The sequence below is a fragment of the Humulus lupulus genome, chromosome 2 (assembly GCF_963169125.1).
Source record: "Humulus lupulus chromosome 2, drHumLupu1.1, whole genome shotgun sequence".
NCBI classification, from domain to species: Eukaryota; Viridiplantae; Streptophyta; class Magnoliopsida; order Rosales; family Cannabaceae; genus Humulus; species Humulus lupulus.
Window position 1 is genome coordinate 8,107,823 of NC_084794.1, and position 18,482 is coordinate 8,126,304.

Sequence of the window (18,482 nt, forward strand, 5' to 3'; positions counted from 1 at the left end):
GGTTCCCTCAGTGTTGTCTAAGGTGAGGTTGCCTCAATGTTGTTCAAGGTGAGGTGCCAAGGAGGTTGTCTCGGACCACCTTGGTCCGAGGAGAAGCCAAGGAGATTGGTTCAAGGAGGAACATGGCATGCTAGAGGAGAGTGCATGTTAGAGGAGAGAAGTGCATCTCCTACCACCATGCACGTTCAACCCACCAAAAAACATGTCCTACCACCATGCATGTTCAACCAGCACTTGCATGGGTAGTGAGTAGGAGGTGGACCAACTAGCTAGAGGAGACTAAGTCAGACACAACTTCAACAACATGCGCGAGAATCTCTCATTCTTCCCACAAATGGGGAGTTTGTTACATTTCGAATTTTGAATGTTTATTTGTAATATAAATGTAATAAATATAATAAAATATCCCTATTATAAGAGGATATCAGTTGAGGATACCAGGCCTATAAATAGAGAGCTTATGGGATGAGAGAATGGTCCTTCTGCTTCTTCTTTCTAGAGAGAGAAAATTGGGACTGTCTATTCTAGAGAGAGAAAGTGCTGAAATTAGAAAGAATTCTTGTATTTTCACAATCTGTACTGAAGAAACTCAGTTGGCACAATCCATCTGATCTTAAGTATAGATTTATAAATCACAACTCTAAGTGGATTAGGCTATTACCGACAATAGGGGCTGAACCACTATAAAAATCTCCTGTGTTATTTACTTTTCTTGTTTATACCGTCTGTTGTCGTTTTTATTTCTCTTGAAGGCTTGTCGTAATTGATATTCTCACGTCGTTGGCTAAAAACGCAGTCAACACCTACCATTTAATAAAACATTAAAATGAAAGTGTTCTTGTTGTAAAATTGTCAAATATTCAACCCTTAATTATCTTAATTATTTAAAAAATGTTTTCATTTTGATCTTAATATGACAAGGTTTGCCAAGAAGGTTATTAACCTCAAACAAACAACTAGATAGTGACACCCAACGACTCAAGCTCGATCAAAACAATGAAAATTCAATTATTTTTTTTTATAAATATTTTATTCTAATCAATTGTATTTATAATTATAAATTAATTTTTTTTTTAAAAAAAAAAGACAAGCTGGCCGGCGACGTCAAAACGGGGACACGTTTAGCGTCGTTTAGTTTTTAAGTCTTTTACTTTTCAAAAATCTTGAATCGGCTAAGTGGGCCAAATTCAAAGCCCTTTTATCATCCACGTGGGGGCCCACCAAACGAAACTAAAAACGGGAAATTTCAACTAAGCTACTCGTAGTTTTCAAAATTTCAAATTAAGCCCCAAATTGTTCAAATTTATGCCGTTTTCGTAATTTTAAAGAATCGTTTTTTTTTTAAAAATATTATATAAAAAATATCGGTATACAACCAGATAAAATTAAAAAATAATTTAAAAAAAATTAAAAAATAATTGAACGAACAACCGGAATAATCAGAGTCTCTCCGAGAGAAGCAAAGAGAGAAAGAAGAAAAGAACTCTATTACAGTAGAGAGAGAGAGAGAGAAAGAGAAGAGGCGAGAGAGAGAGAGAGCTCTGATTGGTGATGACGATGGACAGAGAGAAGGAGAGAGAGATAGAGCTCGAGAGTGCAATGTACACTAACTGTTTGCTCTTAGGGCTCGATCCGGCCGTAATCGGAGTCGGAGGTTCCAACGGTACACCTCGGGTCGGACTGTTTCGTCACTCTAACCCTAAGTTGGGAGAACAGCTTCTTTACTTCATTCTATCGTCTCTAAGAGGACCAATTCAATCTGCAAAAGTACAATCTCTATTCTGCTTTCTCTGTTTTCACTTTTCATATTAATATAATCGAAGCTCTATATGTACATTTCTATGGTTGTGCGGTTATATGTGTTTATGTTTGCTGTCTGCTTTGATCTGCTTCTTTCTGTTACCTAAATGTTTTGGGATCTTTCAGGATTTCGATAAGGTTTGGCCAATCTTCGATTCGGCGCAATCGCGGGATTTTCGTAAGGTATAATTTGATGTTGTATCATGATTTTACTTTTATTGATGAATAATGGAATGTTGGGATTGTGGTTGTGGGCTGAATTCTTTTTTTAGTTGAATTTACTTTGGAATTTGTTGATTAGGTCGTCCAAGGGATCATTAGTGAGCTTGAATCGCAAGGGGCGCTTCCGAGGAGCAATTCGAGGGTTTCATCCCTTGCTACGTGCTGTGGACCGAGGTTAGTGGATTGGATTCTGCCTTCTTCTCTTATGTTTTCATGATTTGGTTTTTTGACATAGAACTGCATTTGCTGGGAGAAATAGTTTTAGAAAATTTCATTTAAAGGAAATGCAGATTCTTATATAAGGTTGAATGTTTTAGTTTTTGGGTAGAGTTAATAATTTGCATTTCTGCTTAGTTAAGTGGGGTTTTTTCCTTCTTTTTTTTTTTTTTTTTTTTTCTTTTTGTGTTTAAAATAAGAAAATGCGGAATTGGATGCAAAAAAGTGTATAGTCAAAGTGAATTTTGAAAAACACAATTTCTAAGAAGTTTATTTTATTTTTATTAGAATATTTGAGTTGCTACATTATGCTTGGATTGTGATAACGTATGTTAATTATACAGTTTGTTTGTTGTACATTTATGTGTTTTCATAAAAACGGTGATTTTCTGTTCCAAGAATATTTGTAGTTGTGATGATTCATAAGCCCTGAGTGTTGACTGCAGGTTTGTAGAGCTCTTGTGGCAACTTTCCTTGCATGCTTTGAGAGAGGTCCATAGACGAACATTTTCATCTGATGTGGCTTCTAACCCACTACCGGCTTCGTTGACTGATGTGGCCTTTTCTCATGCTGCAACCCTACTTCCCGTGACAAAGGTGATATAGATTGTGCAGTTATTTTACCTGTGAATACTAATATCTAAACACATACTCAACGCAGTTGACATCAGTGTGTAATTTTGGCCAATTGTGCTAATTTGAGAAATTGCGAAAATCACCTTTGAGAGTGCCTTTTAGTAAAGGACTGAAAGACCTTAGTTTTGTAGCATTTGGTAAAATGGCATTTCTTAAAACTATATTTTGGCTCTTGAGTGTGGTCGAGTAATAACATAAAAAGACTATATTCTGCAGTGGATCTTTAAATGTTGGACCTTCTGTGTATTTAGGTGTTCTTTTTTTTTTTTAAATGTTAAGTTCATTATATATCTATATTTTTAAATTTAAAAAACTATTCGTTTTCGTCAACGCTTGTCAGTGATATGATACTCTTTTTATAAACAGGCTAGAATAGCCCTTGAACGAAGGAGGTTTCTTAAGAATGCAGAAACAGCAGTACAACGGCAGGCCATGTGGTCAAATTTGGCTCACGAAATGACTGCAGAGTTTCGTGGTCTCTGTGCTGAAGAGGTAATGAGGGCTACATTTAGATTCTATTGAATTTATTGGATTCTAGTAAATTTATTATGTTTGATACGTCTTTGGTAATAAAGCACTTTTTTTTGGAAACTTGTACTATAGGCTTATCTGCAGCAAGAACTGGAAAAATTACATGATTTAAGGAACAAAGTGAAGTTGGAAGGAGAACATTGGGATGATCTTGTATCTAGTTCCAGTCAAAATTCTCATTTAGTTTCGAAAGCTACTCGTTTGTGGGAGTCTATATTATCACGCAAAAGTGAGTAATGAGTTTTTTTTTTCTCCCTTCTTTTCTAATAGATTTTGATTAATATGGTGTGTATGTGTCTGTTGTAAATACAGGCTATAATCATGACAATAATGTTTATTGAAATTTTTTGTACTCATTTCTATATCACTATTTTTGTGATTAAAATTGGTTTATAACCTCGATAATATCACTAATATGTGCAGGTCAACATGAAGTTCTTGCTTCTGGCCCTATTGAGGACTTAATTGCTCACCGGGAGCATAGGTAATTCTGTATTCAATTTTATTATGACTTTCTATGGATGTTAGTGGCTGCCTATAATATTGTAATTTTTGTTTTTAGGTACCGCATATCTGGATCTTCTTTACTTGCAGCTATGGATCAGAGTTCTCAGGTTCCCTATCCAGATGGGTCAACTGCCCAATCTAGTGAGCTCACTTCATCACATTTGGATGAAGTAGACCAAAGTGATGGATCATATATCAATATGAATGGAGAAAGGATGAACAATGGTTTAGATTCACCTGCTTCACAAGTAAATGATGAAACACTTTCTCGAGCAGATGAGAGAAGTGGAAGAGTCCACACAACTGTTGATGTAGCAGAAATTATCAGGCGTTGGACACATGCCTTGCAGCGCATTCATAAACAATCACTTCATTTGGTACGTGATTGCGTTTGTGACTGTATTTATTATTTCTCACCTAATCTTAGATATGTATTGGACATTTTTTTCTTGCTTGTAGGTCTTGTAGTAAATAATAGTTCACTTTATTCTACTTTTTGGTCGAAAGGCAGTCTTACTGGATGTATGTCAACTAAATTTTCACTATAAATTTACAATTTTTTTTCCTTTTACATTGAGCTTACTCCTTGACTTGAGTTATTTGTGATTTTAGACCTCCTAAAGTTATTTAAATTTACTCCTTGACTGAAATGAATGTGGCTGAAGTGAATGACACTGAGTAGTTTGATGTTATTAGATAGACGTTTAGGACAAAGATTTGTTTCTATATTTCTATTTTTATGACCTAATGTGTCAGTTTTTGTTTGTGGTTTCTGACATAGTGTAGTGTTATTACAAAACAATTTTTTTAGGCAAAAGCTAATGAGGGAGAGGGTCCTGAAATTTTACGAAGTCCCCATGATGGTGGTTCGAGCGGCCATGCAGAATCTTTAGCTACGACTCTTGCTGAACATCAGCAACACTTGGCTAGCTTTCAGGTAATGCCTTCAATAGCTACTCACCTGGACTGGAGTTCTCTAATTGAGAACTGACCATTTAAATATCCACATTCCAAGTTGGGACCAGTTATTCAGTTCAATTTGTTTTTGTGGGAAACAATCATCAGTCAGAAGCTTTTTTTTATTTTTTATTTTGTTTTGATAAATGTTGTAATAATTATTTCTTCTTTGCCCAATTTCCAAATTTTCTATTGAAATGTTTTCTTGTTGTGTGTTCATGTAGGTTCTCATTAATCAACTAAAAGAAGTTGCTCCGACAATTCAGAATTCAATATCAGAGTGTACAGAGAAAGTAAATAGTATTTCCTCCAATCTGCCACCTATGGTTAAACGTCCTGGTCGTTCAACCTCACCTAGTCAAGCACATAGTAGCAGGACTATGGTAATTTGGTCTTTTTTCTACACCAAATGCTTACTTCTGGGATGTATATAGCAATGTTTACACATTATATGTTATGTTCGTCACTGCCTTTTCACGAAAAAAAAAAAATGTAAATTTTATGCAGGAAAGTACGGATGATATTGCTGAGGTGACTTCAAAAATGTCCAATGTTCAGATTGAGAAGATTTCGGCCAGTCCTCCTGCTTTAAAGCTCCCACAATTATTTACTTTGACACCAAATTCTTCTGGAAAGAGTGGATATACGCAAAAGCGTTTCACTTCAACTCCTCAAACTAACCAAGTAGAAAACCAGTCAGAAAGAAAATCTTTGGAGCAGCCTTTGTCAAACAATCATTTAGATAATTTACCACAAGGTTTTCTACTGGCATCCGTGCCCCCACTTCCTTTTTTTTGTAGGGTGATTGATTGCTTGAAAAAGGAAATTTATTTCTTCTCTAAAAAATTATGAATTCTTCTAACAACTTGCATTTTTTTTTGTTTTTTATTATTTCTTGTTTCATATTTTGCAGATAATGATAATTTTTATGTCCAAAATTTAAAAAGATCTGTTAGAGAAGCTGCTTTGTCAACTCAATCTTTCAATTCAGAAACACCAGGGGACAATCTTTCTGAAGAGAGTTCTGAGCACTTCTTTTTACCTCTATCATCATCTGGTTTTTCACGTATTAGCCCTGAATTAAAAGGACCTTCAATGAGGAGTCAAACAACCAGGAGCAAAAGGTTGTTTGCAACTCAGAAAGATTCTTCCTTGCATGAAAATCGTGTCTCTGATGCACATACGGAAAGCAATTATGACGAATTTTCGGACGTCTTAAGTGGTTTGGATTCACTTCGTGATTTTGACCAAGTAAATGGATTTTTCTCGGTTGCTGGCTCAAATGGTTCTGCTTCTGATGGACAAAGATCGTTTTATGACATTAATGAAGCTCACGATCAGGTCTTTTCACCTCCTCTGCTAATGGACTCATCACTGCTAGCAGATACTTATGAGGACTTACTTGGTATGTTGCCTTGGCCACAAAATTGTTTAACTAATGGGCATATATCTGTTAAGTTAGTACTAGATAACTATATAAATATACACGGTTGATGAATAAGTTTGTTTTAGGAGTTTATTTATCCATGTGGGTAAGATCATTAGATTAATCGTAATTACAAAGCGAGGATGATAAGAGAGCTTGGAATATAATATAATCGGAGATATTACTTCCAATGTCTGCTGACAGTTCTGTTGATTGTTTTGCAGCCCCACTCTCAGAAACTGAAACAGCCCTGATGGAGCATTGAAATAATATTTTTTTGAGCAAACTTGGTCAGGGTTTGTTGAAGAGATGATTTTGGTCACCTACATGATAGTCTCTCGGTTCCCCTTGCTCGGAATATTCACTTGTTACTCGTGTTTGTCAGCTGACATGGTCTGCCATCGGTGTGCGCCTTTTCTGATCCTTCTTGACATATGTACATTTGGTCCTCATACTTGCATGGTTGGTATGAGTAAATATGAACCAACTAGAAGTGACTTTACACATTCTTCATAGAATTTTTGGTAAACCCACTAGAGTATTCTGCATTTGCAAGTTGGACCCGAAGTCTTGGAAGTCAAAATTCAAACTCCAACCAGCACAGGCAGCCGAGCGCGGTAAGAGGAAAATTCCTTGGGATGTTTGTAGGTGTTATAAGTTAAAAGAATACGGTGATTGTAATTTCTTAGCTTTGATTGGTATCAGGTTAGCACATCTGGTTTCCCTAGCTCGCTCCTTGTTTTTATGAACTGCCCAATTTGATTATTGGACTGATTTTCATATTATATATCCCATAACTTGTGTATTACATATGCATCTGAACTGAAATTTCTTTTTGCTCATACGGAGAGAGTGATTTGAAAATTGTTGTTCTGCAAGGTTGAATTATCTGTATTTATTGATATTCCTTTATGTTGTGTATTTTTTTCCCAATCAATTGACCAACTCGCTAAGTTGATTCCTCACCAAGTCAATTTTTCGTGTCTTTGACTTTCACTCCCTACTTCATAATTAGAATTTCTGAGGTCAATCTGTCACAATTTTTAATACAACCCTTGAACAGCTGGTCAGTTTTAACTTTTCAATTTAGCTTGGTTGAAATAATTTCTAGTCAGATTGATGTGGCTGAAAGAATAGAGCCATGACTACGCTTCAAGTCTACAATTTCCACCATTTTTAGTGAAGTATTTTTTTCTTTTTGACCAAAGTTGTCAAAACTATAGTGACTTTCAGAATGTTTTGGTCTGAAACAAGTGAAATGTTATGCGAAATTTCCTTTCTGCACTTGGATTTTGTTTTAGAAAAATTTAATGCGAGAAATTACTCATTATAATTATGATTGTCTAGTTAGAATTCACAAGTTTTAAGATTGTTATGAGAACATTTTTGTGCCTTTAATATTAAAAGATTTTCCTTTTTTAAGAGCAAATTATATTTGTACACTTTCAATATCTTCTACTTCGTCTACACGGTACACCCAGTTTGACTTTCTTTGCTGACCAATCATTTTATTAAACCAAATAATAAATTACCCATTATAAATAAAAACAGTGGCCCTATGAAAAGAAAACGTAGAACACCATTAAATCTTTTTTTAAACCCAATTGGAAATTCATTTAATAATCTCATCGGTCTTGAATTTTAAAAATAAACTGAAAATGGATATATAAACTAATTATGTATTTTTTGGGGATAATTGTTTTTGAAAAAAAGTTTTTATGGTTAGTAGAGGCATCATTTGGTCACTATTCTTGCCAAAAAAAAATTGATTGCATTATCATCATTATTATCATTAGATTTTCATAATTTAGTGCTTTAATATTTATATTTTAGTTTTAAAAAAATATTATCGTGTCAGACACAGTTAATCCAATCTTATGAAACTTATCCAAAGTAACTGCTTAAGTAAAAAACAATTTTAATTATACTATTGTTAATTAATACAAATTATTGTCTTTACCTTTTCTTTAAAAAAAAAAATAGAAACCGTGCAATACACGCGCCGCAGAAAAGCGTTATGGGTTTTGAACTTTGTACTCTTTTAGCGCAAAATTGCAGAGAAAGGCAACCCCTTCTTCGGTGACTAAAATAATCCCACTCTCACTCAATGAGCGCGTGGAACCTCCATTTAATTTGTTAACACATTTCCGATTTTACCCTTTTCCTTTAATCACAGCAAAAAGAAAAAAAGCAATTGCTGAGGGCTAAAGTGAAATGAAAACATGTAAGGGTAGGTTGGTCATTTATCAAAAGGAACGGTTTTTGAGGGGCTGGAAATTGAAATGGGGAGAGAGTTGTAGAAAAGGAGAGTTCAGAAAGAAGAGGGCATATATGAAAAGAAATTATTAATTTTGGGGTTACAAATTCACAAAAAAATATAAATTACAATACACAATCATCAACAACAGCTACGGTTTGCTGTTCTTCAACACCCACCTTTTCTTTCTTTCTTTTTTATTTTTGTTTTATTTATTTATTTTTCTTCATTCTTCATCTTTTTGGCTACTTGGGTCGATTCAATCTCTCTCTTTCCCGTAGAAGAAGGAGCCAAGATTGTATTTTTATGTAAGTTATTTTTTATTTTTAGCATTTCTATTTGCTTTTCTTTGTCTTAATCTCCTTAATTGAGCCAATCCATTTCTTTCGCTATGTTTATTTGTTCCAAAATTTGAACTTGATATTGTAAGGTGGTTAATATTTGCTTGCATGTTACTGTTGGTGGAGAATGCTATCTGGGTTTTGTAGATCGTGCCCAGATCTTTTCATCTTTTGATCCAGTCGAATAGTTTATTAATCTTTATTTAGCAGGAAAAAGTGGATAAAAAGAGAGAGAGAAAGAAAGAGAGGAGGAAAATTTATCATGCTTGTATTTTTTTATTGCTAAGCACAAGTCAAACTTGTAAAGATTTATCTTTTTAAACGAATTTTGAATTTTTGTTTGGGGTCTTATTTGATTTGGGATGTTTTTGTTCAACTGGGTTTTGAAATATAAGTCAAAATGTCGAGGTTTTCTTTTTTACTTTAAAAAGTTTTAATACTATTATTTCCATTTTCTTTGTGGGAATAAGGGGAGGGGTGAGTAGACTATGGATTTTGTTGTAGTTAATTGATGTTGGTGGTTAGATATAAGATTTTAAATTCAAGTTTTAGCGTAGAATTATTTTGTATGGTATACTTCTTATCATTTAAAATGGGTTTGATGCCTCTTTTCTCAGATTTCCCATCTTGGGTTGCGACATTTGTTTTTCTTCTGGTAAAGGTGACTGGGAAGAAGATAAGAGATTTGAAGGGTGGTGATTCTTAAGTAATCTTAAGCTGGTTTGAGCTTTGCATTTAATGCTTCTAGATTTTCCTCCATTATTTATGCTTTGAAAGAGTTTGATAAGAGCTGGATTATTAACACAAGAAGGAGCTTTTGCTTTGCCGTTTTCAGTTATGATCAAACAATTTCTTAACAAACTTCCAAAGAAGCCTTCTAAGTCTTCTGAAAATCGTGAAGGAGGTGGAACTTCTACCTCTTCTTCAAATGCTAACAACAGTTCAAGAAGTGGTGAGTTAGCGAGCAATAGACATGGGAACCTGGGTAACGCACCTCTATCAGGCCCTAATTCTGCTCCAAATTATGGAGCCAGTTTTGGGAATAGGCTTAACCAGGCTGTGAATTCAAGGCTAAATGGAAATTCACTGGCTTCTTCATACGAGGCATTGCCTAGTTTTAGAGATGTTCCGAATTCGGAGAAGCAGAATTTATTCATAAAAAAGCTGAACATGTGTTGTGTTGTATTTGACTTCACTGACCCAACAAAGCACCTGAAAGAAAAGGACATTAAGCGACAGACATTGGTAGAACTTGTGGATTATGTTGCATCTGCTAATGGAAAATTCTCAGAAACTGTCTTGCAAGAGATTGTAAAAATGGTGTCTGCGAATTTGTTCAGAGTACTTACATCTCCTCCTCGTGAAAACAAAGTCTTAGAAGCCTTTGATGTAGAGGATGAGGAGCCCTCAATGGACCCGGCATGGCCACACCTGCAAGTTGTGTATGAATTCTTTCTAAGGTTCGTGGCATCAGCTGAGACAGATGCAAAATTGGCTAAGAGGTACATTGACCACTCCTTTGTTCTCAGGTTGTTAGACCTTTTTGATTCAGAAGATCCCAGGGAGAGGGATTACTTGAAAACAGTTCTTCACCGTATTTATGGAAAATTCATGGTGCACCGGCCATTCATCAGGAAATCAATCAATAATATCTTCTATCGTTTTATTTTTGAGACTGAGAAGCATAATGGGATTGCTGAATTATTGGAGATTTTGGGAAGTATCATTAATGGATTTGCTCTGCCATTGAAAGAAGAACATAAGCTTTTTCTTGTTCGAGCTCTTATTCCACTTCATAAGCCAAAATGTATACCCATGTACCACCAGCAGTTATCTTATTGTATCACACAATTCGTGGAGAAAGATTGCAAACTTGCTGATACAATTATTCGGGGTTTGCTAAAATATTGGCCTGTAACAAATAGTTCTAAGGAGGTCATGTTCTTAGGTGAGCTGGAGGAAGTCTTAGAAGCAACTCAGCCTGCCGAATTCCAGCGCTGTATGGTACCCTTGTTTCGCCAGATTGCTCGTTGCTTGAGCAGTTCACACTTTCAGGTGGGTAATTTTACTGGTTGCTTGCTAAAGTTTCTCCTTTCTTTTGTTTTTGTGATGATTTCTGAACTTCAGTCGAAATTGTTGCAACCTCAATAATTCATTTTAATACGAGGTTCTGTTATTCGTTTAGTTTCGCTTGTCAACCATAAAATAAAATTAGACAACTTTTGAATTTGAATTATGTTGAAAATATCTTGTACTGGGCATGACTATATCATATAATTCAGTAAATAAACATTCTGCTGACAAAATAAAGTGTGTATTTATCTATAAAATGACTGCTTTGTAGGAGTTTCCATTAACAGGTTGGCACCAAAAGGCCAAAGAAAACAATATATTTCATTGGGTCATTTCTGTGTGTTTGTCTGCGTATGCAACTTCCTCAAATTTTAAGTTGGTTTAGAGTTTGCCCCAAGAGTAAAATCAGATTCCATGGATTAATTAGATTCAGGTGTTTGTTCTAAGCTCTTTGGAAGCTTATTTCTGTTCTTTCTCTAATGCTGAGTTTGTTTGAATGAAATTGTGTAAGTTGGAATTTAAATTAGATCATTTGGATACATGTTCTTTTTCACCAAGATAGATTTAGAAAGGGGTCAGTATAACACAAATAGAAATCTTCTATCTCAAATTGTCTGTCTCATCTCTATCCTACCACAAAATGACACATCATCATTTATGCATAGAAGTGTGGATCTAAATAAATATGTGAGAGACTAGGTTTAAAGAAATAGATGATTTCCCAGTTCTATAGTCAAATCTGTAAGCACCTTTCACTTGATTCATCAGTTGTGCTCATCCAGAATTGAAATGTCTATTGTAATCGTTTTTTGAGAAAAACTAAAAATTAAAAGTGGAACAATTGGGTAGCTTTTGTGTTGGAAGTTGAATACACTTAGGTCATTTGATAACAAGGAGATTAGCTGAGACCAGTCGTCTCCTCTTTCAAAAGGTGCACTCAATGATTAGGCTGAGGGTCCAGCAGTTACTATTAGCTTTCATCTTTTCATACAAGCATCAGTTCTGAGATTCAATGTCTTAATCCAAATGAAATTATCACTCTCATTTTATCCGATATTGTGAACAAAACAAAACCTTTTGGCGATTTGGTTCGCATGATTCATTTCAAAACATCAAACTTTTTTTTTCTTTCTAATTTGAAGATAATGGGAAATTATTTCCTAATTTTGTAGGTGGCAGAGAGGGCTTTGTTTTTATGGAACAATGATCACATTGAGAACCTAATTAAACAGAACCGCAGAGTCATACTGCCAATTATATTCCCTGCATTAGAGAGAAATACAAGAAACCATTGGAACCAAGCTGTACAGAGCCTCACACTAAATGTCCGGAAGATATTTTCTGATGTGGACCCAGAACTTTTTCAGGAGTGCTTGCTCAAGTTTCAGGAAGATGAAGTGCAACAGAAGGACGTCAGTTCAAAACGTGAGTCTACATGGAAACGCTTAGAAGAGATTGCAGCAAAGAAAGCCACTAGTAACGAACCGGTTCTTGTTTCCTTCAAAATAGCTCGCGCACCTTCTAGCTAGCTAGTTGAAGATGGCCATCTAACAGCGGTTTCAGTATGCCAATGGTATGATAGCATATAACCATATAATTTATGAATTATGATTCATGAGATGAAGCTAGTTATTATTTTCTCTTGGTTGCTCACCTTCCAGATATTTCTTGCAGGTATTCAAGTCATGGTTTGAAGGATGCCACTGTTCGGGCACTCGCAGCCCCATTTTGATCATGTACTAGAGATTGTATATATATTTGATTGGTTGGAATAGAACAAATGGGTGTTGCACAGGCGTCCAATCAGAGATATGGTTAGTGTAATTGATCCGTTTGCCATCCATGTTTCTAAAGGTAACAGATAAGAATCGACTTTTGACATGATGGTGGTTACAATTTGAATTTGGTTTAATGGAAGTATGCTCAATCTTGATTTACGTGTATGTATCATTAATACTTTGTTTTCTTTTGTGAATCATTTCTATAAAGAATTCCCGGGGGAGCGAGATTAGAATATGCCAGTATGGCATAAACTGCTTATTGTTTCATGGTTTTAATTCTTGATCTTTTGCAGTATAGGTTATTAAGTTTTGCAAATAAGCTGTGCCATAATTCCCTTAAAATGTTAACTTTCCAAAGTTTCTTCTCAGGAGCCTTAGCTCTGCTCCCTGTTTTGGAATGATAGACAAAAAGAGCATTTTGGGATTAGTATGGATTTGAAGGTTTGAAATCCTCACAGTACAAGTAAAACCCTAAATTTGTGATAGTAGATTTGAGATTTGATATCTTTGTTATATAGCATATGAAGTAGTGAAGAATCCCAATCAAGCATTTCATCTGTCATGATATGGGATTTGGTTTTCTTCAAAAGTATTGGAACATGGGGGTTCATAGCCATGTGCAGACACAAAATAGTCTCAAACCATTTCATATTACCTAGTCTTGTTTGATTAAGCTTTCCATCAATGACAGCATCCTGGTGCTTACTCAATATGCTCTTTTAAATGTATCTATATTCTAATGCATTTAGTGTCAGTCAAGTTTTGCCTACTGTTCCTTTTCTTTATGGTATACTAATACTTGTTGGCCATATGATTGATTTCCATACCAGTTTCTTTAAGCTAGGCCAAAGAAAATAGGTTAATCATTTTTCTACTTCCCATGCCTGCATTTTTCTATGCCATCCCTGGTAGAATGATAAATAATAAAAAAATACTTGTAAAGAAGAGAAATTGGAGTTGGTGGGCAACTGTTATAAAAATCTATCTTTCTATATATTATATAAACAGTTTGACATAAGCATCAGTTGTCATGTCTTATCTTTTCAGTAGTTTTGGCCTCCACCTATTGCGGATAAGGATTTGCTAGTTTGTATAAACATTTATTTATGAAATGACTCTTAGCACATATAAACCTTACATTTACAAAAGTCCTTCACTCACACGCAAAATCTAAGAATTTTCAACCCTCTAACTTGCAAAATCCAAGTTATTTCTTCTACTACAAAATGACATGTGCAAATTAATTTTTATAAGTTAGAAATGATTGCCAATATAAAAAGTCAGAAGATTGATTGGTTATGAAGAAAATAGTTGTCAAAGGTTAGATGAATGGACTAACGATATATATTTCAATTTCATATGATTAGGGAGATTCTCTCATGCAGCATAATGGACACCCTCTAATGGAAATTACATTAAACAACTCAAATTGCTATTTTTAAAAATATAAAAGCATATCAACTACCATATAATATGGTCTAGTTTAGGTCAGAAAACAGAGTTTATAAAACCAGAGAACAAATTTCAATGACTCGGTTTGAACATTGGGCTTTGATAAACATTTCTGACACTCATTATCAACATCAACATAAGCCAATCCATTTTTAGTACCCATACCTATACTTATACTTATAACTATCCAATCCCTCCCCTAACTTCAAATCCAAATGTACCAAAGTACAATCTTACAATGCATCCTTCATGGTTTTTTTTTGTCCCACTATATCACTATTTAGATTTTAGATTATAAATTGGGGGAGGATTTATTCCGTCCAACTGTTTAACCAAAGGCATGCTTAGCCAATTTATGAGTTACAATGATGAATTGCGCCAACATGACAGAGATGCTCCTAGAAAGTTAGAAAATAAAGCTAAATATTAGAAAAGACAGCACTAAGTACATTAAGATAGACCAAGTTATTTTTTACGGCCAAAACAAGAGAAATAGAATATGAAAAAACAACATTAATCAAAAGATCGAGGGCTTGAGCCCAATAAAGTCCTGCTAGAAGCACAAGAGCTTTTACTTAAAATATTGATAAAATATATGTAACACAAACCAAGAAAGATAAGTGATAGATTTACTTAAGCATGAAGAAGAAGGCGTAATGAGACCGTTCAAATTCTAACCAAATGGGCTACCCTTTGGTTTGGCCTATCCTTTGGTTAGAACTTGATTTCTTGAGTTAAATTTTGCTCAGAATTGATAAAATAATAATAATAGTAATAATTATTATATATAAGTAAATTTTAAATTATAAATTTATAGGTTGCTGAAACTACATAGTTTAGGATTGAACCAATTTTCCTACTAAGGTACAAAAACATCCTTGTCTATGTTTTGACATGGCTGCCATTATTCGTGTATCAAGAGAAAAAAAAAATTGCTCCAAACCCTATTATGTTGCAGCATCTAAAAACAAAGCGAGGGGATGGCTTCCTGAATCTTGATCCTTCACTTCTTTGGTTGAACTTCTCATGTTAGGGAATGATTGTTTAAGTGGGTATTTGTGTTTGACTTATAAATTCACAATAATGAGATAACTATTAAATCACGTAATTGTCTCGACGATTATTGTAATGCCATACCAGAGCCGGCTATGTGGCTGTGCAACCTGGTCTATTGCCCAGGGCCCAATAAACTAAATGGCCCAATTCATTTACTTACCTTTTCAGTTTTTTTAAAAATAAATAAATGAAATGAAACGTTGTTCTCACTTTTAAAGGAACGATTACTAAGTTCCATTTCTAAAGGCTGTTTCTATTTCCAATCTCACTTTTAATGTTAAATTGTTAACTCATAAATATTTAGTCAAACCCTCAAACGGTCATGCTTTCATCATATATATATAATATTATATATTAAAAATCAAGAGTAAAATTCATGAATAGAAAGGGATAGGTAGGTTTTTGCAGACAAAAAAGAAAAAATAACAGTAAGTGAAAGGTTGATTCATTTTTATTTATTTTTGGTTGGCTCACCATCAATGCATCAACGTCAATTTGATCTCAAAGGCATCAACCTCTCCATCAAGGCGTCAAGATTAAAGTAAGGTATCTATATATTTTTTAATATATATGAAGAACAAAGAAGTGAAATATGAATTTGAATTTCTTTGTCATAGTATTTTATTCTTTCTTATTTCTTGATTTGTTTTTTTGCCGTTATTTTTTATATATGATATATATAATGCTAAAATTATTAGAGAAAAAAAAATGTAATATGTTGTTTAGTGTTCAATGTTCATTCTCCTTTAATACCGTTAATCCGTTCTATTATATTTTATTTTTAATTGCTATTTTTAATTGAGATTAATCACTAATTTTTATTTAATTATTAATTAACCACTACTTATTTGTACTACTTTTTTTTTTATTGTTGTAGAAATATCACTGCATAGATCAGAAAATTAATTGAAAAGGGTATTGAGCAATTGGTGACTCTAAGTTTTTGACAATGAATTTTTTCAATTTGAAGCTTTTAAACTTTGAAGATGGAATTAGCAGCGAATACCAGGTTCTTTGTTCCCTTTTTCACTTCTAAGTTAATAAATTATTACTATATTTGTAATGCCCCAAATTTCCTAATAAGGTTTAGGACCTTGATTAGGAGGCCGGGAGGGCCATAATTGATTTATTATAGTATTTAATGATTATATGCATGTTTACGTGAATTATATTATTATATGATGGTGAATGCATGCATATGGGCTCATATGTTAATTATGAGGGTAATTTGGTAATTTGGCCACTGTGGGCGTAATTGTATATTTTGGGTGCATGATTGTGATTAATTAATATAGCCACACTATAAGGTGGATTGGTTCGAGCTAATCGACATGAGACGATCATGAGATGTAAGTGTTCGGCTAGTCATAACGGGTTTAAGTTCGGGGCTCGGGGTGAGTCTCGGGGTGAATTTAATGATTAGAGCGTTACCGGGGATTTTAGGGTAACGGGATATGAATTATTGGAATTTGAGGATATTGAGAATAGCGGGAATTAGAGAGCGTTAATTATAATTAACGAGATAAACGGGAAATGACGGTTTTACCCTCGGAAGCTTTTAGAGGGGTTTATTTGGCTTAGGGGTATTTTGGTCTTTTGACCTTAAGGATTTATATCAGTTTTTGGGGGTTTGGAAGGCTGTGGAAACAGAGCAAAACAGAGCCTATCCTCTCTTTTTCCCTTCCATCCCGTACAAACTTCCTCCCTCACCTTTCTTTGAATTTTGAGAGCTCAAATGGAGGTGTTGAGCTAGGGGATTAAAGGTGGCAGCTAGGGAACCTATAACAACCATCAAAGGGGATTCAAAACCGTGTTTGAGGTGAGTTCTAGTTATGAATTTTAGGTGTGCTCTGTTTTTTTGAGTTAAGTTTTGAGTTTCTTAAGTTTTTAAGCTTAGGATTGGACTTTGTGAATTGTTGAGTTTTTGGTTGGTTTGAGCTTCAGGTTTTGGTGGTTTTGGACCATTGTGAAGTTTGGTAACATTGATTTGATGATTTGGAGATGTTTAGATGGGTTCTTGGAAGTTTTTAGAGGTGGAAAAACGAAGAAAAATGGCTGGTGCGAAGTTGGGCCGCGGCGCCCAAGAAGCTTGAAGAAGGTGGTGGAGGCTCTGTCAGGGGCGCGCGCCGCGGCATGGTCCATGTAGGGCCGCGACCCTTAAGGGAAAAAAAAATACTAAATGGTGGTTTTGTGATGGGAACTTAACTCTAAGGGCCTAAGATCGATCCTACTACTTAGTTGAGTGAGATTTGATATTCCGGAGGCTTGGGTTGGGTTTGGAAGTATTTAATTACTCATTTTGATGAGGTTTTATGTTTGGTTATGACTAGGTGACCGCTAATGGACTAGAAGTTGATCGTTCTCAAGGGTCGTTCTTTTAATCATTCTAGCTCGACTTTGAGGTAAGAAAACTGCACCCTGTGTATATGTGACATGCATGGCTGTTATTGGTGCGTGTTGGTTGATTATTGAGTATGACATGCATGACTATTATGATACATGTTGGTTGATTATTGAGTATGACATGCATAGCTATTCTTGATGCATGTTGGTTGGTTATTAAGCGTGGCATGCATGGCTGGCATTGATGCACGTTGATTGCAGGATATATTGCATATGATGCATGAGAAATATGTGATTAGGACATGCTTTGTATACTGGGTATGATATTGTTCAGAGCTTGAACCTCTGTGTTTATGCATAGTCCTAATTGTACTAATACCTGTTAAGTAAGCATGTTGAATACCTTGTTTATGGATAATAGACATGTGATATATGTTTGGCGGCATGGCTTACCTGTGTATGGCGCTGACTTATTAGTCAGAATCGAAAATGGTGTCAGATCCGTCTGTGAAGCTGTGACTTATTAGTTAAGTTCACCACGGGCTGAGCACTGGTCATGTTTCACCGACCCAAGGGTCAGAAGTGGCAGTGCGTTGTGAACGCCGGGCCAAATAAAGATTGGATCCAATCAAGGTCGGCATTGAATGACTCATATGGGGTATTAATGCTGGACCGACCGGAAGGTCAATGAGAACTATAAGCACTTGCCTGGTCTACAACCAGATGACTATAGCCAAGGTATATGACCCCGGTGACCGTTTGTCACATGGCTAAGGGACGTTGTCCATAGTTTCGACTCTAGAGTCGTGAGGAAGGTTATGTTGGTGACTAATCACCTTGCACCTGTCCTAATCAAACTTAAGAAAGAATCACTTATCAGTTAA

At 35.0% G+C, this 18,482-nt stretch overlaps 2 protein-coding genes across 2 annotated transcripts; both read left to right on the forward strand.

The window, feature by feature from the left end:
* The first annotated feature begins 1,407 nt into the window (after window positions 1–1,407).
* LOC133817138 (AUGMIN subunit 6) lies at window positions 1,408–7,216 on the forward strand. The gene is made up of 13 exons (XM_062249548.1): window positions 1,408–1,767; window positions 1,927–1,983; window positions 2,102–2,196; window positions 2,685–2,835; window positions 3,241–3,366; window positions 3,478–3,634; window positions 3,829–3,889; window positions 3,968–4,289; window positions 4,724–4,849; window positions 5,094–5,252; window positions 5,377–5,626; window positions 5,783–6,274; window positions 6,520–7,216. Exons 1-13 carry the CDS (start codon window positions 1,552–1,554, stop codon window positions 6,558–6,560), a joined length of 2,253 nt encoding a protein of 750 aa, XP_062105532.1. The 5' UTR covers window positions 1,408–1,551; the 3' UTR covers window positions 6,561–7,216.
* Window positions 7,217–8,609: 1,393 nt separating this feature from the next.
* Window positions 8,610–12,903, forward strand: LOC133817139 (serine/threonine protein phosphatase 2A 57 kDa regulatory subunit B' theta isoform-like). Its single transcript, XM_062249549.1, has 4 exons — window positions 8,610–8,860; window positions 9,511–10,948; window positions 12,139–12,539; window positions 12,641–12,903. Exons 2-3 carry the CDS (start codon window positions 9,731–9,733, stop codon window positions 12,493–12,495), a joined length of 1,575 nt encoding a protein of 524 aa, XP_062105533.1. The 5' UTR covers window positions 8,610–8,860; window positions 9,511–9,730; the 3' UTR covers window positions 12,496–12,539; window positions 12,641–12,903.
* Window positions 12,904–18,482: the final 5,579 nt, after the last annotated feature.